Below are 27,928 nucleotides of genomic sequence, written 5' to 3'. Positions count from 1 at the left end.
TGTAAGTTTGATTATAAGTGAATTCTAAGTGCTTCATCACCTCTTAATCTTCTAACTAAATGTACTTCATTGTCAGCTTATAAGTCAGCATTAGAAAACTCATGGTCCGAGCTCTTAATTCTGTCCTTTCACAAGTTCAGGCCCTCAATGCATTCGTGGTGTTCCAAAGCTCTTATTTTATCTTCTTAATTCAATGCCAAACTCCTCTCAATATTTTAGTAGAGAGGCTGGAGCAGCTCGTGCTAGCCTAGGACAGACTGCAGTTCGATCCCTCAGCATCCCATATGGTCCCCCAAGCCAGGAGCAATTTCTGAGCGCATAGCCAGGAGTAACCCCTGAGCATCACCGGCTGTAGCTCCCTCAAAAAATATTTTAGTAGAACTTCTACCTAATAAGTAATATATTTCGATAGCAACACAAAATGTACTGACCTCTATACTAATAAGGGTGCTAAGAAAGGAGGCTTGCGTACCAAGAAAATTATCTTTGTGATATTGAACTCAAATACATACTTTTTTTAATGGAACTTTACTCTGCTTCATGTGGTTTCTGAAAGTATTCTTCAGTATTTGTCTCAGCATAACATTTTATTTTCCATATTCTTTAGGGGAGGCCTGAGGAACAAAAGTTTTGACATCTGATCTGATTCCTTACAAAACTGTTACTATTTTAATGATCTATTTGTCATTATTTTATTCATTTTTATTATTTTATTGTTACTATCAACAAAACATGTTCAAAAACCATTGGGGAATTATGTTCAATCAAGTAGATACATTTTACACATATACACACACAGAACACCTTTTCTACCCCACAGAGAGTAACTAATGAAAAATGTCACTTTTTTGGCAACAGTTATTCCTGATTGTGCATTGTCAGTCATTCTCCTGGGAAGTCATTCAAAATACTGTCATAGATTTTGTCATAAGGACTAAAACCCCTGAAAAACTCATATTTGTAAAATATTTTCTCTAGTTAGTACTTCCTTGTAATAGATCCACAGTCATGCACCCTTCTGGGATCTGAGAGCCAATGAAACACATCTCAAGAGCAAAACTTGTGGAAGGAGCTTTAGCTCCAAGTTCTACCCCTGTTACCCCTCTTACCAGGGGTGTCAGCATGTACACATTATTGAATTATTGCAGTGTTTTTCAATCTTGTGGAAATGACTACCCTCTTTTAATTAAGCCAACAAATGTCTAAGAACTTAATTCTAACTATTCACATACTCTTCCAAAAATACAGTAGGACATGTTTTTCAACTTAAGACAGACATTACCTGAAACAAAAATAAACAAAGATATCACAAGGATACTAGAGACCCAAGTGAAAATGAGTATAAATATCTTCTACATAATAATAGCAGACTAAATACAACAAAATAAACAGGATTGTATTCAGTAGGTATTAACTTATCCCAATAATGTAAGAGTGGGTTTAACATCTGAAAATTGGTTGATATAAAATATGATAGGAATATATTAAATATATTAAAGAGCAAAAACCACCCAGTCATCTCAGTAGCTGAAAAGAAAGCATTTGACAAAACCCAATACCCTTCCCTGATAAACAATACTAAATAAAACTACAAAAGATAAAGAGAAAATGTAATCTTCCTACACCACTGGTAGTAATGTAACCACCACTAAAAATATTTTTGGGAGAGTTTGTTTTGGCTTTTTTTGGGTGGTCACACCTGGTGGTGCTCAGGCATGACTGGCTCTGTACTCAGAAATCACTCCTGGCAGACTCAGGGGTCTACATCCATATGGGATGCTAAGGGTCAAACCCAGGTTGGCTACATGCAAGGCAAATGCCTTACCCACTGTGCTATCACTTCAGCCCCAACCATTAAAAATAGTTTGGAAGGACAGAGCAATAGGACAGTGAGTAGGATACTTCCCTGGTATGTGGCTTACCCAGGTTTGATTCCTCAGCACTTCATATGGTCCCCTGAGTCAGCTAGGAATGATCTCTGAGTGAAGAGTCAGGAGTAAGCCCTGAGCATTTCAGGGTGTGGCCCAAATGTTTAAAAAAGAAGAGTGTTTGGTACTTTTTTTTCCTAAAAGTTAAACAGAGTTACCATCTGATCTAATGATTCTACTCTGATGTATATCCCCAAAAGAAGAAAACCTTACATCTACACAAAACTTAAACAGGTACTCATAATAGCATTCATAATTAATAATAACCAAAATGTGGAAACATTTTGGAAACTTGTATAACAATTGATAAATAGGTAAATACAATGGAATATCATTCAACAGCAGAATGAAATGAAGTCTTTTTAAATTTGACTTAAAAATTATAAAGCATTGTGCTAGTGCCATAGGTACATCCGCCATGCAGACTACTATCTTGTTTTTCTTGATCTTTACATTATTCTCCCATTACTGGGGAAATCTCTCATGGTCCTAATAGTTTAAAAACATTTTGATAATCTCCCTTTGCCGTAAACTCTAGGTTTCTCATTGTGCCAACAGGATCAGCAGAGTGCAAAGGAAAGCAGTAAGTGCCATCCACAGCCTGCTCAGCTCCCATGATCTGGATCCACGCTGTGTCAAACCAGAAGTGAAGGTCAAAATTGCTGCCCTTTACCTACCTCTGGTTGGCATCGTTCTGGACGCTTTGCCGCAGCTGTATGATTTTACAGGTAGTTATGCCTTCTCTTTCCATCTCCAGATATCTTTCATTGAGTGGACCCCTGCCAGATACCTCACTTTTTAGCATTAGCTCTAGGTTTGATATGTTTGCGTTCTGCAGACCTTTTGGACATAAGCCTAATACTTTCTTTGTTTTTGTGATATCTCACGCTGTTTTGATTTGCATCTCCCTGATGATTAGTGATGTAGAGCACTTTTTCATGTGCCTTTTGGGCACCTGTATTTCTTCTTTGAGGGAATGTTTATTAATTTCTTCTCCCCATTATAAATGAACAAACAAGTCCTCAAAGAAGAACTACAAATGGCCAAAAGATACATGAAAAAAATCTTCCATGTCACTAATCATAACAAATCAAAACAATAATAAGATACCATCTCATGCCGTAGAGACTGGCACACATCGTAAAGAATAAAAACAATCAGTGCTGGGCTGAAGTGATAACACAGCAGTAAGGCATTTGCCTTGCACGCGGCCAACACAGGACAGACCCCAGTTTGAGTCCCAGAATTCTTATATGGTCTCTCGAGCCTGCCAGGAGTGACTCCTGAGCCAGAGCCTAGGAGTAACCCCTAAGCACTGCGTGTATGATCCAAAAACCAAAAAAAAGAACAATCATGTGCAGGTGGGGATGTATGGAGAACGGAACTCTTATTCCACTGCTGTGGAAAAGCCATTTAGTCTAGCCTTTATGGAAAACAATATGGGGATTCCTAAAAAAAAAAAAACCTGGACATTGTTCCAGTTATATTACTCCTAGAGTTATACCCCTAGGAATACAAAAACACAATACAAAAAGAGGCCTTCTTTATACGTATATTTTCATTGCAGTGCTCTTTGCAATAGCACAGAATCTGGAAACAACCCAGATGCCTGACAACAGATGAGTGGCTAAAAGAAACTGTGGTACATATACACAATGGAATACTTTGCAGCTATCAGGAAAAATGAAGTCATGAAATTTTCCTATACATGGATGGACATGGAAAGTATTATGCTGAGTGAAATAAGTCAAAGGGAGAGAGACAGACACAGAATAGTCTCACTCATCTATAGGATTTAAGAAAATAAAAAGACATTATTGTACTAATACCCAGAGCTAATAGAGATGAGGGTTGGAAGGACTAGCCATGATTCATGCAACACCACCAGAATGGTGAGTTCAGTTTGAGAAATAACTATACTGACAACTATCATGACAATGGCTTAGTGAGTGACAGATATAGAATGTCCTGCCTCGAATACATGAGGGAGTGGGGGAGTAGGGATTAGAGGCATTTGTGGTGGGAATGTTGCACTGGTGAAGGGAGGGTGTTCTTTTTTAATAACTGAAACCCCAACTACAAACATGTTTGTAATCATGGTGCTTAAATAAATATATTAATAAAAAATTCTTCTCCCTATATTTGAAGCTATATCCTGTGATGGTCAGGACTTAATCCTGGCTTTATGGGCAAGAGTCATTCCTGGCATTGCTCAGGAAAATCTATAGGGTACCATGATGGTTCCCAGGTTGACTATATGCAAGACAAGCATGTTACTCACTGTATTATGTTTATTTTATAAAGTATTTTGTTGTTGTTATTGGTATGGTATCAGGGATCGAACCCAAGACCCCACAGATGCAAGGCACATGCCTCTAGCATTGAATCATATCCCACCTCTATATTCTGTTATTTGTTTAAGTAAAAGAAATACTGCAGATGCTTACTTATTTAGAAATTATTTGTCTGTTTGCTGATTGATTTGTTCATTGTTTGGCTGATAGATTTTGATTAAAGACAGCCCACCACAAGAATGAGAGTCAATATGTTACCCCCTTTGATGATTGCTGCTCTTACACCTTGCTATCTTTGTGTTTTTGTGAATGTTTAAAGAAAGAAACAGACTCAAATAATGTTACAAAGAATAATACTGTCATGGTATCTTTGGAAAATCTATCATATCAGAAAAACTTTGTGTTTGGCATCAAATGGCCATTCTAAGGGTAGAAATTTCCTACTTAGCTCCAAGAAGAAAAGATAAATGGTCTAAATAACATTTGTGCATCTTTCAAATGTATTTGCACTGTGTAAAATGAACTAAGAAACGGAGAACAATTCTATACTCTTCTCCAAATAGAAGCATTTTGTCTGGTACCTGCAAAGATAATTTCATCTTCTTACTCTTTTCCACACAACAACACCCCTCCGTACTCATGCACACACAATATTTTGATCAATTGAGAGTAGTCTTTTGCTTTTCCCTCAATTCAAAGAAACTTGAGTTCCAAATTGTTTTGTAGAATTTAACTCAGTAATTCCTGAGTACAGAGCCAGAAGTAATCCCTGAGTATCTTCAGGTGTAACAAAAAAAAGACCAAAAAAAATAAATAAATAAATAAAATAAAAACAATAAAAACAAGAGATGTAATTCAAGCCTTCTGATGATTTCTAGAAATACACCTGAAAGATTTTAGAAATTTTTATTTGAAAATCTATAGCTTATTTGCTTATTTGTTCCCGAAACAGTGTCACACCCAGCTGTGCTCAGGTCTTACTCCTGGCCCTGCACTCAGGGACAACTCTTAGCAGTACTCAGGGAACCATATGTGGTGAAAGGGACCAAATATGAGTTATCTGTGAATAAGGCAAGGACTTACCCATCATACTAACTCAGAATTATTACCAAAAATATGTCATGAAAGTTTTGAAAATTTATTTGAAAATAAATTTATATTTATTTGTATTTATATTTATTGATTGAAAATAAATTTTCAAAACTTTCAAGACATATTTTTGGTAATAATTCTGAGTTAGTATGATGGGTAAGTCCTTGCCTTATTCACTTATAACTCATATTTGGTCCCTATCACCACATATGGTTCCCTGAGCACTGTTAAGAGTTGTCCCTGAGTGGTTAATAAAGGGGATAAATGTTTTGGCAGATTAGATTAGATTATCCCCTTTATTAACCTTCCTGTGCTTTTTTTCATAGATGATAAATAATGCTAAATGTCAGGTTCTAAATAACCATCCTCACTGTGACTAATAAATATCAGTCACTCAATGGATCATTGAGTGTTGGGTAGAGGATAACAGGAAAACATCATACTTCATAGCACTAAAGTTTTTAAAGACGATTATTTGGGGATGGGTATGCTCTGGAGTTCCAAAGGTTACCTGAGTGACCTGGTCTTCAAAGCCACACCCAGCAGTGCCCAGGGGTAAAGCTATGTGCAGATGTGTAAGGTGGGCACACATTTCCCCTTCTGTTGGTTAAATACAAGAAACCAGGTAGTTGTTGTTTAAAAAAAAAAAAAACTAATGATAAACTTTTCTATTGCAGCAGCAGACATTCGTGGTGGGAAAAATCGTTCCAGTGGCTCCGATGAAGAACAAGAAGGAAACTGTGCAATAAACCAGAATGTGGCTCTGGCCATAGCCGGGAATCATTTTAATCTGAAGACAAGTGGCCTTATGCTCTGTTCCTTGGTATACTGCCGCTCAGTCCTCCAATTTCATTTCCTTCTGTGTCTTTCTCCATTGCCTATTGGGCTTCCCATTATATTCACCAACAGAACTCAGCACCAAGCAGGTCAGGAAACTTCCGCCTTTTGTTTAATGCTAGAAGAAATCATCATTGCCCTGGAATGCTGAGGCGGAAGCTGATGCACAGTCAGGCACGGTTCTGGCAATAGCAAGAGACCCACAAATCAAATGTGGTACTCAGTGCAAGGTTCACAAAACCAAGGAAAGGGGACTTGGGAAACACTGAGATCACTGCTCAAGTGGCCAAGCAAAGGTTCCTACAGAAGCTCAGGGAAAAAAATTGAAGGGTCTGGCTATTTGTGTTGATCACGTAAGGTAAAAGATTTTAGATTTTTCAAAAGAAAGATTTAGATTTTCTAAAGTTCCCAGGAGTCTATGGAAAGCTGAATGTGTTCTTTTGTGGAGTATAGTCAGTCTAAAGGAGGGTTCCTTTGGGAACATACCTCTAATTAATTTGCAGTGGGTGTAGATCTGTTCCCTTGTGTGCTTTGAGGCTCCCTTTGCCAAGACAGCGCCTCAGCCTGCAGTACCGCCCCATCACCAGAGTTGGCATGCAGAGAGTGTGAGAGGAAAGAGAACAGATGCTTGAGATTTGCCATCACTCCTTCCATAGGCTGATCAATATTGCGTGCTTATCATACTGAAATATTCCTAATGTCTCCCACTTTTCAAGCACCCATCTTGCCAAAGGTAGCCTCTTGGGTGATGCATGCCTTTCACATTGCTGTTTGTCTTCCAGTGAGAAACTCAAAAGCCCAAAAAAAGTCACCTGAGGGAAGTTATAAAATTATAATATCATGTGTACACATGATATCCTCAGAAGAAGTCAAGTGAAAATACTTTCCTAGGCTTTGTTCTCCCCATTCTGGTGTGATTGTTCCCTGACATATTCAGAGTATGTTATCATGAGGTGACCGCTGCATTCCAATTCATATTAGTTTTGCCACATGACAGAGGGTACACCCACAGAATGTGCTAGATTGGATGCATAACAGAAAGTGTGCTCATCCCTGTGAAATGAACACATTTGGCCAAAATACTAAACCAAACAGCCTAGGACCCACACCCTAACCCCAGGAGAATATTGTGGTCAAAGTCCTATTACAGAAGTCTCTAATCAAATATAGATTTAACTGATATTCTGAGCCATCCATAGCACATTATACATTGACAAAGAAGCTAAATCTGTTATGTGTTATTTTTTTAATTTTTATCAAAACTATTTACAAATTTTGGGGGGTATAATACCCAGTGACACTCAGGGGTTACTCCTGGTTCTGTGCTCAGAAATCGCTCCTGGCAGGATAGGGAACCATATGGGATACCGGGGGTCGAACCCAGGTTTGTCCTGAGTTGGCAACATGCAAGGCAAAGGCCTATTGCTGTACTATCACTCCAGCCCCCAATCACTTACAATTTTAAAATACTATCCATCATGGCATTTTGTGTATACAACATCCCAGCACCACACCCACCAGAAGAACACCCATTCCCCCCCACCACTGTATCAGAGTTCCTCCCTCTCTCCCATTCCCCTGCTTCACTATCCCCATCCCACTTCTCACATCTCACTGCCCTGGTAAGCTCTGTTCTAAAGACTAGTTCTCAGATTCTATTGCTTTGACCATTTGTTGTTCCCTTACTGTGGTCTTTGATATCCCACATATGAGAGAGAGAGAGAGTTCTTTGTCTATCCCTCTCCTCTGGCTGACTTCAACATGATTCTCACTAGTTTCTTCCATGAAGTAGCAGGCAAATTGCATGATTTCATCTTCTATGAAACCATCCTCAAAAGTTATCTATTTCGGGGCCGGAGAGGTGGTGCTAGAGGTAAGGCATCTACCTTGCAAGCGCTAGCCTAGGATGGTCCGCTGTTCGATCCCCCAACATCCAATATGGTCCCCCAAGCCAGGGGCAATTTCTGAACATATAACCAGAAGTAACCCCTGAGTGTCAAAGGTTGTGGCCCCAAACACCAAAGCAAAAAGTTATCTGTTTCATTACTATGACTTGGTAACCTCTTCATAGTGTTGCCAAATCACTGGCTTAAAAGCTATGTAATTCTATTAATCTCTTTTAATTTTCCTCCTCCTTTGATCAACATAATGCTCTAATTCTATGCAAATTTCTTTTGGGTTACAGCTGAATATTATTTCTTTTTTTTTTTTTTTTTTGGTTTTTGGGCCACACCCTGTGACGCTCAGGGGTTACTCCTGGCTATGCGCTCAGAAGTTGCTCCTGGCTTCTTGGGGGACCATATGGGACGCCGGGGGATCGAACCGCGGTCCGTCCTAGGCTAGCGCAGGCAAGGCAGGCACCTTACCTCCAGCGCCACCGCCCGGCCCCTGAATATTATTTCTATATTCCATTTGCAAATATATTATAATAAGAAGCTAAATCTTAAACAGTCTGTATATTTCTAGAACCAGTCAGGGTTATGCTCAGTATCTAGCTTCAAGAGGAAATAGTTTGAGTACGTTAGCACTGAGATTGAAGGGGGTGGTACCACCCTGCTCCATGTCAGAGTTACACGGGTGGATATAATGGCCAAGTAAGTCCCTTTACCAAAAAACGTGGCTTCTCTCTTTTAAAGGCAGAGTTTCAGGGGATAGTTCCTCAGACAAGACTGCTCTCTTAAACTTGCATTCTTCCTGCTGCTCAGCCTCCTGCCTGTTTCCCTCTCCCAATTTACCTCTTTCCAGCCCTACAAGCAGTACAACATGCTTAATGCCGACACCACCCGAAACCTCATGATTTGCTTCCTTTGGATCATGAAAAATGCGGATCAGAGCCTCATCAGGAAGTGGATTGCTGACCTACCTTCAATGCAGCTCAACAGGATCTTAGACCTGCTCTTTATCTGTGTTTCCTGTTTTGAGTACAAAGTGAGTCTGGGATGGTGTGTGTCAACTGTTCTTCCCATCATTTCAATTCTTGTTTCTTCACTTATTTGGCTTTGTTTAGGCAATGAAGCCACTTTTGTTTGTTGTTTATTGTTTTGGGGCCACACTCAGCAATGCTCAAGAGTTACTCTACACTCAGGAACTACTCCTGGTAATACTTGGGGACCATATTGGATGCCAAGGATTGAACCTGGGTTGGCTGCATGCAAGGCAAACACCCTACATACTGTACTATCACTCTGGCCCCCATTTCTTATTCTTTTTTTTTGTTTGTTTTTTGTTTTTGTGGCCATACCCAGTGATGCTCAGGGGTTACTCCTGACTATATACTCAGAAATCACTCCTGGCTTGAAGGACCATATGGGATGTCGGGGATTGAACCCAGGTCTGTCCTGGGTCAGCCGCATGCCAGGCAAAAGCCCTATTGCTGTGCTACCACTCTGGCCCCTCATTCTTTATTCTTATCTCTGTGTTAAAATCCAGAATTGTTTGCAGTGTGAAAGAAGAGGACAGTCCCACAGGGATCAGATCTCTGCCTTCAGCGGGGAGAATTTCATCAGCCACAGCGGGATTGTAGCTCAGCCTGACTCTGAGGGATGTATTTGCAGGATTCTCTGCATGGACTGTTCTTCCCACACTCAATGTCTTTCTACCTGTATTCTGTGCAGGGGAAACAGAGCTCTGACAAAGTCAGCACTCAGGTGTTGCAGAAGTCCAGGGATGCCAAGGCCAGGTTGGAGGAGGCTTTGCTTCGTGGAGAAGGAGCTCGAGGGGAGATGATGCGACGGCGGATTGTAGGTATGTGGGGGGGGGGGCAGCTCCTACTTATTTCCTTCAGGAAAAATCATCCTTTGCATCCAGATATGGGCTTCCCATGAGAGAATTCACTGTTTCTTTCTCAAGACTTAGTTATCATTTCATAGGAGGAAGATTCTTTTGCTTAAAGGCCCCATCAGGGCCTCCTGAAAGGAGTTTAGGTTACTGGGTTACAATAGAGTTCAGATTTCTGGTATGGTTTCTTCTTGCTTTTTTGGTTTGGGGCCACACCCAGTAGTGTTCAGAGGTTATTTCTGGTTCTATACTCAGGAATTACTCCCAGTGGGCTCAGCAGATTCCAGGGATTGAACCCAAGTTAAGCCATGTGAAAGGAAAATGTTCTCCCCACTGTACTATTTTTCTGGCCTCAGGTTTCTAGCATTGATGTACAAAGTTACTGCCCACCCATGCCATAGAAGTGCCTATGATCCTCCCCTCATCCCTATGTTCATTCCAGTCCAATGCTCCTTCCCTCCCACTCCACCCTACCCTCATTCTTTGTAGATTGATGCTTATGGTTTTAGTATAGACTGCACCATTGAAGTGTTTGATAAACTTCACTTCTGTCCTCGTGTTACTTCCCAGAAGCCTATTTATTTTTCTCTCACCTTCCCTCCCCACTAATTTGGTCCTCACAGATCAATATTCTAGTATTGGAGGTTTATTATCTATTGTTATTGTCCCTACCCAGATATGTTTCTCTGTATGCCACAGATGACTGACACCATTCAGAATTTGCCCTTATTTCACTCAGCATGGTACCCTCCAGCTTCATCCAAGGTTCCACAAACTGCATGGCAACTTCATAGCACTCCATTGTGTAGATATGCCACCATGTCTCTTTTTATATTTTCGTGTTATTTTGGTTTGGTTTGGGGGCCATACCTAGAGATGCTCAGGAGTTATTCCTATCTCTCAGAAATTATGTATGGAAGTACTTGGAGAACCATATGGGATGTTGGGGATCAAACCTTGGGTAGGCAAGCACCCTACCCTCTGTAATATCTCTCTGGCTCCTGCCACAACTTCTTTACTTATTTATCTGTGTTGGCCACTGGGTTGCTACCACATCCTGGCTATTGTGTTTAAAGCCGCAATTAAGATAGTGTATAGTTACCTCTTTAAATTTAAATCAATGTTGTGCTGGGACAGGTAGCAGGGATAGATGGTTTAGAAGTGGGATAACTGGATCAAATCAGCACTCCATTTCTACTATTTTGAGAGATTTCCATTGTAGTATATGAAAAAGTTTCCATAAGATTATTCTTGGAATTGTTGTATATAAAAGTATTTCCTTAGGATTGTTCTGTGACTATTGCCCCACCTAGCCCTTCCAGGTGGGGGTGCTGTGGAGTTGGCAATAAATAGCTTGATGGAGAGGGGAAAGGGGTCCTTTTGCGAAAGCTGCAGGCTGCAAGAGGATTCTCTTGCTCTCTTTGCCCAATCTTTTACACCCTATCTTTCTTGTCTGTGTGGATTATTATTTGCTGCAGATAAATATTACCAAGGTCTCCCCCCGAAAGGGGACAAGGGAATGGGAAGTAATTTCTCATTCTGGGGACTGTTCTTGGATTCACAAATACCCAACAAAGGATTTAACAGCCCAGATAATTTACATTCCATATTGAACCAGGTAGGCTCCAAGGTCCTGTCCTTCAGTCATGGTTCAGGGCACTATAGCATGCATGTTTCTCTGGTGTCTCAGAATATTTCAATCCTCCAGATCTGACCTTGAAAAGGCTCAGCTCACTGATGTTGATAAAACTGGCTCACGGCTCTCCAAGTCAAACACAGCAGTGAGCCCACAGGGCCCAATGACAGAGAGATGTAGAGGAGTTCAGGTTTATTTCTAGTGGTTGGTCTCCTCAGTCAGCACCTGTATGCTTCTGGGAGAGTCAGTGAGGGGGTTTCTCACTGTGCTTCTGAGATCCCTGTGCTTCTAAGACATGCTCAGCAACAAGTCAGGAGTTCTTCAGAAAGCATCCCACCACCTGGGTGTGGCTCCAGAAAACCCTCAAATGCACATAAGAGGCAAGGCAAGAGAGAGGGGTGCTGTGTTCTCGAATGCTGTCTTTCTGGTGGGCTCAGGGATGGAACTCCGGGTTATCTTGGATTGGATGGTTTCCCACTAATCACACTCTTGCTATGCATTTTTGAACCTCTAGCGAATGACCGATTTCAAGGCCTAAATGAAAATTTGAGATGGAAGAAAAAGCAGACACAGTGGCGACAAGCTAACGAGAAGCTAGATAAGTGAGTCACCCATCAACTTCTGCTCCCTTTACCTCCCATCCAAAACCCTTCTTCCCAGGCTACTTGAATTACTGAAACAACCCAGTCCTTCCTGGGGTCAGAAAAGGAAAGAACACAATCTGTGTAAATTTAGTTTATCCGGGGACCCAGGATAAACCAGGGCATACAGAGTGATGATTTTTAGTTCTGAAATATTTCTCACATTGATAAGCATTAAAGGAAACTTAGAGTCAGCCACCTCAGAGGGTTTCACAAAAGTTAACCATAGGGAGGGTACCCAAGACCATGTCATTTCTACCTGTAGTTCTTGTCTTGAAACATATGAAAAGATGTTTATTCTGAGATATTTATGTGAGCATTATAAAAGTCATCTTAAAATATTTTACATGCTTAATAATAAAAAATACATGACAGTATATTAGGTTGACATTAAAATTTTAAGTATTTTAATGACACAAGAAATACTTAGAATGCTAAGCAAACAGAAGTTGGGGTGGACACTTGGTTTTAATGTAAAATCTTAAATCTCTTACAACATATAGTAAATACATATTTTATCTATTTAAAACTTTTCATTGTAGTCAGGCATGTTACAATAGTATTAATGCTTATGACTTTGATGTACAAAGTTATTATACCCTCACCACTGAAGGCGCCAAGACCTTTCACCACCCTTCTAAAGTCACTTTTAGTCTACATCTTCCTTCTTCCCCATTACTTGGTGACTTAAATTTTATTGTTTAAATTCACATATAGTAAATACATTTTTAAAAAGATAATAGGGGGCGGAGCGATGGCACAAGCGGTAAGGTGTTTGCCTTGCCTGAACTAGTCTAGGATTAACCGTGGTTGGATCCCCTGGCATCCCATATGGTTCCCCCAAGCCAGGAGTGATTTCTGAGCACATAGCCAGGAGTGATCCCTGAGCGTCATCGGGTGTGCCCCCCCCAAAAAAAAAGACAATGGGGCTGGAACAATAGTACACCAGATAGAGTGCTTGCCTTGTTAAAAAAAAAAGATTTTTTTTGTTGTTGTTGTTGTTGTCGTTGTTTTGGAGCAACACTCAGGGTTATTCTTGTCTCTGCACTCAGGAATCATTCTTGGTGGTGTTTAGGGGACAATGTGGGATGCCCAGGATCAAACTCAGGTCAGCTTCATGCATGGGCTGTGCTATCGCTTTGGCTCATCAGCCCAGTTTTGATCCCCAGCATTCGACATGGTTCCCTGAGCACTGCTAAGAATAGCCCTTGAGCACTGCTGGGTTTGAGTCCTCCTCATCCCACAAAAAAAATAGAAGAAAGGAATTTTCCAAAATATTTTTATTATATAATTACTTTATTTAAGCACCAGGGTTACAAAATTGTTCATGGTTGAGTTTCTGTCACCAGCCTTCACCAGTGCACATATCAGGCCACCGATGACCCCATTTTTCCTCCCACCTACCCTCCTCACTGCCATTGAAGCAGGAATTTTACCTCCTCGCTCTTTCTCTCTCTCTCTTCTCAGTATATACATATATTTATACTAAATATATATAGTATAGATATGTGTCTTTATGTGCCTTTTATTTTTGACACTATGGTTTGCACTCCTCCTAGTGAAGGTGTACTCTGCATATCACTTTTTCTCCTTTCAGCACCCAGTTCTTGTCTATAGTGATTAGTTCTATCATTGTCACAGTGAACTGACCATTCACTATCCTAATTGCACTTACTGCTATTTGTGGCAAGTTTCATATCTTGGGCAGGTCCTCCTGGTCCTCATCTTCATTGTTTCTGGATATTATTACCATATTGTTTATTATTTTTTATATACCATAGATGAGAGAGATTGTTCTATGTCTATCCCTCCCCTCTAACTCATTTCACTCAGCATAAGAATCTCAATAGCTATCTATGTATAAGCAAATTCCATGACTTAATTTTTCTTAAGTTATATAATATTTCTTTGTATAGATGTGCCACTGTTCTTTTTTAGCCACTCATCTGTCATCAGGCACCTGGGTGTTTCCAGATTCTGGCTATTATAAATAGTGCCACAGTGAACATAAGAATGCAGAGGGCTTTTCTGCATGGTGTTTTTGAGTTCCTAAGGTATATCTCTAGGAGTGGTATTGCTGGATCATATGGAAGCTCAGTTTCTAGTTTTTGAGGAATATTCATATTGTTTTCCAAAATATTAACAATGGTTCTCTTTGTGCATGAGCATATGTATGTATATAAAGTGATCATATACATAGAGTGTGATAGCTACAATGGCTGTGTGTTTAGATGTACATTTACAGATAATTCTGTTGACTAGATATTGCTATTCCTATCTGCTATCTGCTATTCCTATCTGCTATTCCTCTTGGTATCAGGTGTCCTCCTGAATATTGGGGTTCAATCATCCTCAGTGTTGGAAGCACTCATCAAAGTTATGGGTGGGAGAGACTTAGATAACAGTTATTTGGTGAATAAAAACAAATGACTATGTTTGTTGTCAGCACAGAATGAGTCATTCTAGTCCACTTATGGGACTTTCAGGTCTCCAATTTTTCTTGAATCATGAAAAAGACCAACATTTTTTAGGATAGATGTAACTTGAGAAACTATGTTGTCAGTGTTACCAATAAGATCCATTTCTTTGGTGTGCTGTATTCTTTTTTTTTTTTTTTTTTTTTTTTTTTTTGGTTTTTGGTTTTTGGGCCACACCCGGCATTGCTCAGGGGTTACTCCTGGCTGTCTGCTCAGAAATAGCTCCTGGCAGGCACGGGGGACCATATGGGACACTGGGATTCGAACCAACCACCTTTGGTCCTGGATCAGCTGCTTGCAAGGCAAACACCGCTGTGCTATCTCTCCGGCCCCTGTGTGCTGTATTCTTACTCTCTGTTCCGTGAACTGATGTATAAGATATCTAGTTGGGGCAGTTTATATATTCTTACTCAAGCAATACAAAAAATTATTTTTAATACGCCTCTAATTAGATGTTAGAGAATTGCTGAGATCATCAGGTCATCCATTTGATGAAATGGAAGCAGTCTGAGGAGTCGAGCAAGGAATGCTCTGCCTGGCTGTGCAAACTGGTGTTTGGGCAACTTTGCCCATAGTCAGCATACCAGTCTTGCACACACGGCAGGATCTTCTGATTCTCTGGCTCAGCGCTCATGAATTGCTCATTGCTAGAGCAAATGCTTTGCCTCTTCAGACCTGAATGTACAATGTATTTTCTTTCTTTCTTTCTTTCTTTCTTTCTTTCTTTCTTTCTTTCTTTCTTTCTTCTTTCTTTCTTTCTTTCTTTCTTTCTTTCTTCTTCTTTCTCTCTCTTTCTTTCTTTCTCTTTTCTTTCTTCTTTCTTTCTTCCTTTCTTTCTTCTTCTTCTTCTTCTTCTTCTTCTTCTTCTTCTTCTTCTTCTTTCTTTCTTTCTTCCTTTCTTCCTTACTTCTTTCTTTTTCTTCTTCTTCTCTTCTTTCTTCTTCTTTCTTCTTCTTCTTCTTCTTCTTCTTCTCTCTTCTTCTTCCTTCTTCTTCTCTTCTTCTTCTCCTCCTCCTCCTCTTCTTTTTTGTTATTTGGGTTTTTTGTTTTTTGTTTGTTTTTTATTTTAACCAGCACCTGGATTCACTCAGGGCTTATTCCTCCTCTGCTCAGGGATCACTCCTGCTGATGATCTGGGGGCTATAATATGGGGTGACAGCTATAGTTTGACTGTGGCAAGGCAAAGAGCTGACCCACTGTATCTACACTTCAGCTTGTGGCAATATTTTTTTCTTTTCCTTTCTTTCTTTTTATTTTTTAAGTAGAAATTATGGTAAAATTATGCAATGATAAAAACCATGATATAAAAGTAATGACCCAACTTTTCAATTTGATAAATTGGAGATGGGTAGGGTGAATCAGGTTTGGAGGCCACATCCATGATCCCATTGTTAACAATATGTAAGGCAAGTGCCTTAACACATACTCTTTCTCTTCTCTTCTCTTCTCTCTCTTCTCTTCTCTTCTCTCTCTTCCGCTTCTCTTCTCTCACTCTCTCTCTCATCTCTCTCTCTCTCTCTCTCTCTCTCTCTCTCTCTCTCTCTCTCTCTCTCTTGCCCATTGAGAAACATTTCTTGGAGTTTTTTGGTTGGTTTTTTTTTGGTTGGTTTTTTTTGTTTTTTGTTTTCTGGGTCACACCTGGCAGCGCTCAGGGGTTACTCTTGGCTCTAGACTCAGAAATCGCTCCTGGCAGGCGTGGGGGACCATATGGGATGTCGGGTTCGAACCATCGTCCTTCTGCATGCAAGGCAAACACCCTACCTCCATGCTATCTCTCTGGCCCCCTGAGAAACATTTCTGATATAATAGTGCTTTCAGATTTTTCTTTTGATCACTTTCAATTATGTTGGCACTCATTCCTTTAGAGAAGGTACTTTTCAGGGCCAAAATGTGGAGGAATGGTTGGATTCCTGGCAAAACACACACAACATACACACACATATGCAACTGTACACACACACACACAACATACACACACACACACCACACACACACCTGCACCCACGTGCGCACACACATTCCTTCTCTCTTAGCCCTACCTCCAGCAGTGTCTCACTGGGCTATACACTAGACTTACTTAGAGGACTTTAAGGTTCACAGCATCCATATGTAACCATGAGAGCTGAGACCAATATTTGATTTAAAAAAAAAACAACTTCCTTAGTAATTCTCTTTGTGCAGCCAATTTGAGAGCAATTGTTTTATGTAAATAACTGATGGGCTTAAAACATAAAAAAGAACAGATTAAAGGGCAGAGAAGATAGTTATAGGAATTTAAAGTCTTGCCTTGTATACAGTCAACTCTGATTTGGTTCCCAACACCACATAGGGTCCCCTAAGCACCACAAGGAATAAACCCTGAACACTGCAGGGTGTGGCCCAAAATAAAGACAACAAAAGAAACACAGATTAGTGTTGGTGGTGGTATGAATATATAAATATCACTGTATACTTAAAGCAGTGCTTCTCAATATTTCCTGTCATGCCCCCCCCAGGAAGAAGAAAACATTGTTTTGTGCCCCTGCATGACTGTAAATAGTATCTTTATTTTTTTCAAAGGTTTGTTATTTTTTTAATTATCTTTATTTAAACACCGTGATTACCAAATATAATTACAAAATATAAATATAAATAGTTGTATGATTACAGTCATGTAAAGAACACCTCCCTTCACCCAGTGCAGGATTCCCACCACCAGTTTCCCAGATCTACTACTCCCCACCCACCTACACCTGTACTCGAGACAGGCTTTCTTTTTTCCTCATTCATTCACATTGTTATGATAGTTTTCAGTGTAGTATTTCTCTAACTGCACTTATCACTCTATGTGGTGAGCTTCATGTCATGAGTTGCACCTACATGGGAGGATGGGCGGGAAGTAAGGGTTGGAACTGAGGCAGTAAAAATATTAGAAATGAGCTTTGTAGAGGCAGTATCAAGGTCCCCATACAGATGGATATTATGGATATATAGAATATATGCACACAATACTATCAATATGAAAACAAAGAGAAAAAATTTCCACTGACTGTCCCAACATAAACCAGTGCTAGAACAGCCTGCCCTCCTCCCAGAGCGCTTTCCCAGTAGTGTAGGGAGAGATGGGGGAAATCCTGTTGACCCCTATAGAGTCCACCCTAGACCGGTGCCCAGGGAAGACTGAAGTCCAGGGGAGAAAAACCCTATACCTGGCAAGAGCTGGTCTCCCAGAATCAAGGAGGAAATCGGAAGTCAAATGTCTGCCCACCCTCCTCCGCATGCACCTCCCCACTGGAGTATGGAGGGAGGGGGAACCTGAGGGACCACTAAGAGTACACCTGAACCCCACTTCCTGGCCCATCTGAGCTGGCACCACAGGGAAGGCCTGGAGTCAGGGGAGAAAAGACAAGGATGGCTGAGGGGCCCTGCCAAGCCTCCCAGCACTCCCCCAGGCTAGGGAGAAAGGCTCTGGTATGGGGCCTCCCCAAACCCCCATACCTGGCAAGAGCTGGTCTCCAGAATCAAAAAGGAAACAGAAGCCAGATGTCTGCCGCCCTCCCTCCCCATGCACCTCCCCCCTGGAAGTAGAGAGGGAGGGGGGGAACCTGAGGACCACTAAGAGTCCACCTGAACCCACTTCTGGCCATCTGAGCTGGCACCCAGGGAAGGCCTGGAGTCAGGGGAAAAAGACAAGGACGGCTGGGGGTCTGCCAAGCCTCCCAGCACTCCCCAGGCTAGGGAGAAAGGCTCTGGTATGGGGCCTCCCCAAACCCCATACCTGGCAAGAGCTATTCTCCCAGAATCAAAGAGGAAACCAGAAGCCAAAATGTCTGCACCGTCCTCCTCCCCATGCACCTCCCCCCCTGAAATAGTATCTTTATTTAAAAGAAACTTTAACCTGAAAAACAAAAAATATATAAATAATTCGAGCTAATTTTTTAATCAGAGGTGATGTCTGGATTAATGCTACAATGAGCACGTTTGCAATGCATAGCTTTCTGAAGCAGGCTTTGAAGCAGGACACACAACTCTCAACTCCAGAGATATACAGAGACATAAACCACGGGGGTTAGCTTGTTATGACAGTGTTTGCTGAGCTCAAACGCACCCCCTTTAAGGAGCCTCACGCTCCTCCTGGGGGGCGGTGCCCCACTATTTGAGAAGCACTGACTTAAAGTAAGATAGCATAATAGTAAATATAAGATATTGCCTAGATTATGCCCACCAAAAAGAAAGTTAATGAAAAACATATGAGGGCAATATAGCAAATTGGGGGTGGGGGTCACACCTGCAGCAACTCAGGGTTTACTCCTGTCTCTGTACTCAGAAATCACTCCTGGTAGGCTTGGGGGACCCATAAGGAATGCATGTGATTAAACCTGGATCTGTCCTAGGTTGGTTGCATGCAAGGAAACATGTCCTGCCACTATGCTATCACCTCCAGCCCTGGAATATAGCCTTTGAGCCCATTAGGCAGAGGGCTTGGTGTAGGTACACCTGGGATTACTTGGGGAGAGAACCATGAAATGCTTTGGATCCAACCTGGTCCTTCTGAATCAAGAAAGTGTTCCAACCCTTTAACATATCTCCCTGTACCCTAAATACACTATTTGTTTCGTTTTTTTTTTCAAATATTGAAATTGTCTTTATTGGATTTTTCTTTTTTTGACTTCATAACTGATGGATCCTTATATTGATCCATCATCTCTAGACCTTTTTTTATAGAAAGAGAGTATCATACTCAGCAGTTCTCAGAGTATATATATACTCTGATTTTTAAACTTAGGGATCACTCCTTGTAGGACCTCAGGGGACCCATAGGATGCCAGTGATCAAACTTGGGTCAAGGCATTATATAAGCACTATACAGTGTGCAAACACTGTACCCACTATACTACCTCTCCAGCCCCATCATCTCTAGATTTTTTTTTTATTTTTTTTTTGGTTTTTGGGCCACACCCGGCGGTGCTCAGGGGTTACTCCTGGCTGTCTGCTCAGAAATAGCTCCTGGCAGGCACGGGGGACCATATGGGACACCGGGATTCGAACCAACCACCTTTGGTCCTGGATCGGCTGCTTGCAAGGCAAACGCCGCTGTGCTATCTCTCCGATCTCTAGATTTTTAACCCCAGTATTTGTATAAAGGAAAACATACACACCAGATTTTGCTATGAATGTAGGACTATAAAGTGTATTATTAGCAATTGATAACAATTACACATTGACAATTTTAAAATATATATTGAGTTAAGGAAACTATATTAAAAATTAGGCCTCACCTGTTTCTTCTTACTTTTAGTTAATTTATTTTATTTTAGAACGATTGCCACAGAATGGAAATAATACAGGTGGTCTTCCATGTTGTTCCTGTGGAGTGGCTTTGTTTTGAATCTAAACGTCTCAGGAAATTCATTTAAAAATCACTTTATTTTTTACTTCATGTTCATAATGTTATCACTTAGTGAATAAGAGAAAATGTCAAGAGAACCCAAGAGTTTATCCTCAACATGAACCCTTCCTGTTTTGTTTTGGTGCCATACCCAGAAGTGCTCAGGGCATACTCCAGGCTCTGTGCTCAGAAATTATTCCTGACAAGCTCAGGGGACCATCCAGGGTCCCGGGGATTGAGCATGCAATGCAAATATCCAGCCCACTATCCTATCTCACCTCAACATGAGCACATTTAACCACAGAGGAATTCTTACTCTGCATTAGTTCCCTGTTGGTACATAGAAGCCAGCCATGACCCCCATTGTTAGTGATGGGACTAAGGAATTACAATGCTACACCAAGAATATTGCTTTATCCCAGGATAACATGGTCCCGGGCATCTTGGAAAAAGCAATTTGTCACAGACCACTCTTTTAGCAACCGACTTTAAGTGACATGCCTTATCCCTTTCCAGACTCACTTGGATTTTATGTGCATAAAATGTTCCAGTGTCTTACAGTGCTTCTAAGTAGAAAAACAACACAGGCAATGTCCCACTCCCCCTTAGGAAGAACCAATCATGTTCCAGCAGGATGGTAGACAGCCTATCTGTCCTCAGGAATGCAACCTCTTCCTCATTGGAAAAAGGACAGAAGGCTTGACTCAGTGATCCATACATGTTTAGAAAGTCAAGCAACTACACTCTTCCCTGGCCTGGTTCTGAAGCATCACTCTTACCTAATCTGACAGTGCCGCCGTTTTTCCAGTTTCACTTCACACCCAGTCTCACTCCTGCCAACTTGTCACCAAGGTTTCTCTTTCTCAGATCTAAAAAGGGTTCTTCTGCAGGAATGTCCCTGGGGCTTGAGGTGGGAAATCCAACCAGCCAGCCTAATTGTTAGCAGCAACTAATAATTGCTTTTTGACCCATTTTGTTATTTTTATAATTGTCATCATTATTTATAATAGTGGGGGTGAGGATGGCCTGGAAGCTTGACATAGACAATTTTCCTAAGCAGACACTAATTATAGAAAGCACCCTTTGCTCCTCCTCTGTTACCTGTGGATAAGTGCCTGTTCCTATGTCAGAGATACCTATTCAGAGGTTTTCTTGATGCCATGGTGCATAGATTACCATCATTGGATTATGGCCAGGTTGGAGACGCACTTTAATTTGACATCTCTTTTGTTCTTTTTTTTTTTTTTTTAGAACAAAAGCTGAGTTAGATCAAGAAGCCTTGATCAGTGGTAACCTGGCCACAGAAGCAAATTTAATCATTCTGGATATGCAAGAAAACATTATCCAGGTGAGGAAAATGAATACTGATCTACTCAGAATGAATATGTGGAATGAAAATTATCTTTATAAAAGTCTGAAAGAAATCAAATGATCCCAAAAAGACTTTTTTTTTCCAAAATGACATTATGAAGTATGTTTTCTGTTGAACATAATGTTTACTCTACAAATTCCAGAGATGCTGGGCATTCTTCATACTTCTCTGACTTGCTGTTTACTCAGAAAAAGAGCGAGCTGTTTAGCAATTTGACACACATGGTTATATTTGTCTGATTATGTACCAAGTTTATTATGTGGATGTCGAGCTTCTGGTTCATTATCTAGAATGAGGAAAGTGATTGCTTCATTGTGTTGATGTTTAATGGATCAACTCCAGTTGAATATATTGATATCTAAAATTATGACTAGAATAGCTAAAAGAAATGGTTTGTTAGTGTGATTAATGATGGCTGCTCAAGTACATAATAGTGCAGACAGACATTTATACCAGGAATTTGCCTTCCCAGTTGTAGAAAATTTCACTGTCACTTGAATTTTATCATAATACAACCAGTTATACAAATTTCATCTTTTAAGTAAATGTTTTTAAAAATTCTCAAGAAATCTAGATAACAGTGCATTTTTTTAGTTGATCTGAAAAAGAGCCCTTGCATTTTTACCTGGAGAACTAATTTATTAGAGTAGATTCCCCTATTGCTTTTTTAAGTTTAGAAGAAATATTTAAACACAGTTTCCAACCTTTAAGTTGTCTGAAAGGAGCTATTATTATAGAAAAATAAAGACAAGAAAAGAAATACCTATATCACATTGGTTATATCTTTATACAACATTTTTTAGATATGTAAGTAACATCAGTCCTGAAAATACTTTGACCATTTCAAAGATGGTGCAAACTTGTAGTTATTGTTGTGATGTAGTCCTGCCCAAATCTTGTCTGCCTTGCAACTCATATTGTACTGGAAGCCTACAATTGTGTGAGGGTTTTTTTTTTTCAGGGGGTTGTTTTATGGTTTTTGAGTCTTACTCAATAGTACTCAGAATTACTCCTGACTCTGTGCTCAGGGGGTCACTCCTGCTGGTACTCAGGGAGCCATATGTGCTGATGACTGAACCAGGTCATCTGCATGCAAGGCAAGTGCCCTATCCACTTTACTATCTATCCAGCTCCACAATTTTGTTGTAAAAAAAAATAAAGAAGGGACCATTCCAGAAACTATTACCCAGGATAAGGGGAGGTATGTCTTATAATTTGGTTAAAGCTAGTTATCAGAACTAGGCATACATTCTAAGTCAGTTGGGAGTTTTGAAATAGTCATTATGAAACAGGACTTAGATCTCATTGTAACGGAGATATGTAATACGTGGCTAACCAAACTGGAAAGGTCTTGGCAAGCGAACCACAATCTCTGCAAATCACCAAAGTCCTAGTGTGTCTTCCCTTCCCTGGCACTGGGCTCAGTGGTGCACTCTTCTCTTTCCACAGGCTAGCTCTGCTCTGGACTGCAAAGACAGTATTTTGGGAGGTGTTCTAAGGGTCCTGGTGAATTCTCTGAGCTGTGATCAGAGCACCACCTACTTGACTCACTGCTTTGCGACACTCCGTGCTCTCATTGCCAAGGTAAACACAGGTTGCTTGTTTTCCTACATTTAATTAAGAGGTAAGATTCTCATCTAGTTTCACACTTCTCCAGGTGCACTAAACCCCAGAGTCTTGTAATAAGTGACATCACAGTAAAGATCTTAAGTTCCTCTAAGAGGTAACAGATGCGCTGATCCTGCAGGTATTCCTCCACAGAGCTGAAAATGGTGGCTCACTTTTGAAATGTGGGTTGAACTACAGAAGTTGTGAGTAGCCCCTCAAACAGAAAAGGAGAGCAAAATCAGTTGAGCAAACTTTATCTTTCACTTTTTCTCCTTAAAACCACATCTAAGTGAGATTGAGACAAGAATCAGTGATGGGTAATGGGTGTGGTATTGAAATTATGTGTATGAAAAACCATTATTAATAATATTGTAATTATAGTATTATTAATAATATTGTAATCTTCATATCATAACAAAATATTTTTAAAAAGACAAGAACCATAACTCTCATATAGTGAGTCTTAAAAATTGATGTATCATAAAATACCAAAAAGTTAAGAAATAACTTTCTCATAGCCTAAAGAATTGAGGTTTTTCTGAAGTACAGTGATCTATATAGATTATTATTTCTATTTGTCTGTGCCTCTCTCTCTCTTTTATTCTGTTACTCTCATTTGTTTTTGAACTATATCAATCCCCACTGGAGACAACTCCCATCTAAGTGCTCATGGGTCACACCCAGCAGTGTTCAGGGGACCAAGTGGCATCACATCTAGACATGGACTCCAACCCTTTGAGCTAGTTCCACAACATCTCCCTGTTTTGAACATCTAAACTGGCTGCCTTCTAAATAGGATATTTTCTACTTAGGAAATGGGGTTCTTTTTCAATCCTCTATAAAATCATTTGTTATGAACTACCAGTCACTTCCAAGGAATCCAAGAATCTCAAGATAATGCCTTTAGTGTTGTGACTTTGTTAGTGAAAGCAGCCTGAAGAACAGTCTACTGGCACAGCCCTGGCCTTAGTTGTCTTGTTCATAATTAAATCTTCAGTCAATTCCATTGCTTCCATCCACCTTCTGACCTAAGCAGCTCATTATCTTTATGGAGCTATGCATTAACTCTCCTGGGCTTCTTGCTTATCCAAGCAAAGTTTATTTCTACAGGGCCCCAGTCCAGAAAGCATGTGACTCTGCATGTGATGGCTAATGATTCTTTGTATTCCTCCTAGTTTGGAGACCTGCTGTTTGAGGAGGAAGTGGAACAGTGTGCTGATCTCTGCCAGCGAGTATTACATCACTGCAGCAGCAGCATGGATGTGACCCGGAGCCAAGCCTGTGCCACCCTTTACCTTCTCATGAGATTTAGCTTCGGAGCTACCAGTGTAAGAGCCCAGACTAGCTGCATGACCCCGACTCTATGGAAAAAGTCAATACAAAATGTGTATTTGAGGAAAAGTTAGCAGGATAGAAATTACTTTTGTCCTGTGTGGAAGGCATGATTACATATGAAAAGTGGCTTTGATTTCCATTTACATTCAGTCACATCAGACTAGATGCAGGCACAAGTTCCTTTCCATGTGTTTCATTAAGAAATAAATATGATTCCTCTAAACATGCCCATGAGTTCCTCCTGACATAGATTCAGGAATAGCCTCTGAACACCACTGGGTGAAGCCCAACTTTGTCCCTTACATAAAAGACATGAATGAACACATGTAGATTAAAAGCTGTCATGTGTGTGTGTGTGTGTATATATGTGTGAGAGAGAAACCATTTTAACAATATAAATCTTGTTCAAAGACTAGCTCACATTTTATTAACAGAAAGAAAATTATCAAGACTGAGATCAAAGAAGCATTTAGAGAGTCAATGATGTCTGGCTTTACTGTCTTACTATCTTACTTAGGTGGGCTTTTTTCCTCATGCAGAACTTTGCAAGAGTAAAGATGCAAGTGACCATGTCTTTGGCTTCTTTGGTGGGCAAAGCACCGGACTTTAATGAAGAGCATCTGAGAAAGTCCTTGAGAACAATTTTGGCCTATGCAGAGGAGGACACAGCCATGCAGTCCACCCCTTTCCCTGTCCAGGTAAACTGAAGAAGAAGCCTTCTTTCACATGTGCCTTGGAATCAACCAAAATTGACTCATATTAATCATATATATGTTAATTATATATACCATACTGCACAGTGTTAATCATATCACATGATTATATTTATTTATATATGAATTTTAATTACCATATTATTATAATGTAGCTGATATGTGATGATATAGTGTTTAAATATAAAATATAGAGTCCTAGTGTTGTGGGGTGAGGCCTTTCAGGGCCCAGCCCGGCGCCTGTAGCCCATAGAGCCAGTGGGTCTGTAAGTTGCAGGGTAACGGCAGAGAAATGATCCACAGGCAGTCAGTTGAAGTTTCAGGAGAAATCCAGCTTTATTTCAAGGCCCTAACTGTCATGTGCATTTCTCCACATGGCTTCTAAGCTAAGCTTTTTTAAGCAGTCTCCTTCACTGCCCTCCATCCATCCTAGTGATGTCTGCTCTCTCCTCTCTCCACCCAGGCAACACCTTAATTACCAACTACAGACCCCTCCCAGCTATAGGTGGGTCTGACCATCCAGGTATTAGCATATGGCATTGGGGGAGAAGTAATAATATAGGATATGTAGGTATAGATAAAGGGAACTTAATCTGAGGTACTCACCTGCCTCTGCTCCTTCATATCTTAAAATTCACAAAATGTTCCCAGGTACATTTAGGACAGTATTTATCAATCTTTTTCCCACCGTGGCCCCTGCCTATCTTGTTTTCCTTCCTATGCTCCCCCCCACACACACACACACACATCCTACCAACTGACTCCTGTTTGGTGTTTTTGCTATCACCTCAATTTAATGTTTACCTGTCACTGAGGGTCATTTAGCACTCCATTGAGAAAAACTGCTTTAGGACTTTTTAGATTGTAGTAGATTAGTCCAAACTAATTTAAATAGTCAGCTATGGGAGAGAGAATGTATTATCAATTTTAGGGGTTAATTTGGTTTGTTTTTGCTTATTTGTTTGGGGGTCACACCCACCAGTTCTCAGGAGTTACTAGTTCTCATGAGTTACTCCTGGCTCTGCATTCAGAAATTACTCCTCACAAGCTCCTGTGACCATGTGGGATGCCAGAAATCAAACCTGGGTTGGCTTTGTGCAACCCACACTGAGCTATCGCTCCAGCCCCATAAAGGCTAATTTGTAAATCCCAATCGCTAACTCACATCTGGACCTCAAAAGCACTTGGATCTGCAAAGATGAGGCTTCAGGAAACCAGTATATACTTCTCCACCTACAAACCATTACTCCTTGAAGGGAACCTATCCAGTTCCAGGAAAAGTCCCAGCTTCAAAGAGTTGCTTTGCATGTAAGAGCCCTGCCTTTACTCATGAGCAACCCTGACCACGAAGGGAGGGGATAGCTAACTATTCATGATTGTCTCTGGTGAGGCCTGAGTGATGACCCAGCAAGTAGGGCATTTACCTTGCACACAGCCAACCTAAGTTCAATCCCTGGCATCCCTTATGGTTCAGGCTGCCAGGATTAATTTCTGAGCACAGAGCCAGAAATAACCTCCGAATGCTTCTGGGTGTGGTTCCAAAACAAAACCAAAAAAAATTATGATTTTCTCTTGCACTTTGTATGCAGACCTAATTTGTTGCCATGAACTCCAAAGCCAAAATGGTTTGAAGGTGTAACCTCTTTTTCAGGTAGAGGAACTTCTCTGCAATCTCAATAGCATCTTATATGACACCGTGAAAATGAGGGAATTTCAGGAAGATCCTGAGATGCTTATGGATCTCATGTACAGGTAAACTCTTCTGGTAAAAATGCAAAGGGTGACATCTGAGCTTTAGTGGTAAGGTCTCATCTGTGAAAGGGTCTGGGTTTGATCTCAGACACCTCCCTCCAATACCATTAAAGGTGACCCCCATGTCCTTCAGACACTGCCAGGGATGATCCTGGTGGCACTTATGAACTTGACCCTCATAAAAGCAAGACAGCAAAAGACTATTTGTGGATTTATCACTGTAAAGTTCTTATTAATAGGGGGACACTGTTTAGGATGGTATCCAAAAATGTGTGTAGAAACTTAAAGAAATTCAGGATAAAAGAGCTTATTAAGCTTACTGACGATGACTTAATGTCCTCATTGGAAATCTAATAATTTTCACAAATTTCCATGTGCATGTCGCTGTACTTCTTTTTTCCTCCTCTTTCTTCTCTTTCTATTCTTTATCAAGTAATTTTGCTTTCACTTATCTAGTAACAAATGTATTATAATCAACTATGTCAACTATATCATACATTTTCCTTAAATAAAGTAAATTACAAAAAAGAAATTCAGGTTGATTTAAATATGAATTTCAATTATATATTCCTAATTTGAGGGCTGGAGTGATAGCACAGCAGTAAGGTGTTTGCCTTGCATGCTGCTGACCCAGATGAACTGGGTTTAATCCCTGGAATTCCCTATGGCCCCCTGAGCCTGCCAGGAGTGATTCTGAGCTCACAGCCAGGAGTAACAGCTGAGCACCACTGGGTATGGTCCATAAAGTAAAAAAAAAAAAAAAAAAAATATATATATATGTACATATATATACTTTTATATATATATATATTCCTAACTTAAAGTGGGGTATCTATTTATAGTCTAATTTTCTGCTTACTTAGAATAAGAGAAAAGACGGGCCTGGCGAAGTGGTGCTAGAGGTAAGGTGTCTGCCTTGCAAGTGCTAGCCAAGGAAGGACTGCAGTTTGATCCCCCAGCGTCCCATATGGTCCCCCCAAGCCAGGGGCAATTTCTAAGCGCTTAGCCAGGAGTAACCCCTGAGCATCAAATGGGTGTGGCTCGAAAAACCAAAAAAATAAAAAGAGAGAGAGAGAGAAAAGAACTATTAACTGTTAC

At 40.5% G+C, this 27,928-nt stretch overlaps 1 protein-coding gene across 1 annotated transcript in view; it reads left to right on the top strand.

The window, feature by feature from the left end:
• DOCK8 (dedicator of cytokinesis 8) overlaps positions 1-27,928 on the top strand; it is a 192,716-nt gene that overhangs the window by 133,123 nt on the left and 31,665 nt on the right. Inside the window, exons 28-37 of the mRNA XM_049772796.1 lie at positions 2,487-2,656; positions 5,992-6,137; positions 8,897-9,079; positions 9,766-9,895; positions 12,079-12,166; positions 21,302-21,398; positions 22,872-23,006; positions 24,206-24,358; positions 24,905-25,063; positions 26,730-26,830. Coding sequence (XP_049628753.1) covers positions 2,487-2,656; positions 5,992-6,137; positions 8,897-9,079; positions 9,766-9,895; positions 12,079-12,166; positions 21,302-21,398; positions 22,872-23,006; positions 24,206-24,358; positions 24,905-25,063; positions 26,730-26,830 — 1,362 coding nt within the window. The remainder of the gene's footprint in view (positions 1-2,486; positions 2,657-5,991; positions 6,138-8,896; positions 9,080-9,765; positions 9,896-12,078; positions 12,167-21,301; positions 21,399-22,871; positions 23,007-24,205; positions 24,359-24,904; positions 25,064-26,729; positions 26,831-27,928) is intronic.

Source organism: Suncus etruscus, chromosome 1 (assembly GCF_024139225.1).
Source record: "Suncus etruscus isolate mSunEtr1 chromosome 1, mSunEtr1.pri.cur, whole genome shotgun sequence".
Taxonomy (NCBI): Eukaryota; Metazoa; Chordata; class Mammalia; order Eulipotyphla; family Soricidae; genus Suncus; species Suncus etruscus.
The sequence above is the reverse complement of the archived record's forward strand: the minus strand, read 5'-3'. Positions and strand labels throughout refer to the sequence as shown.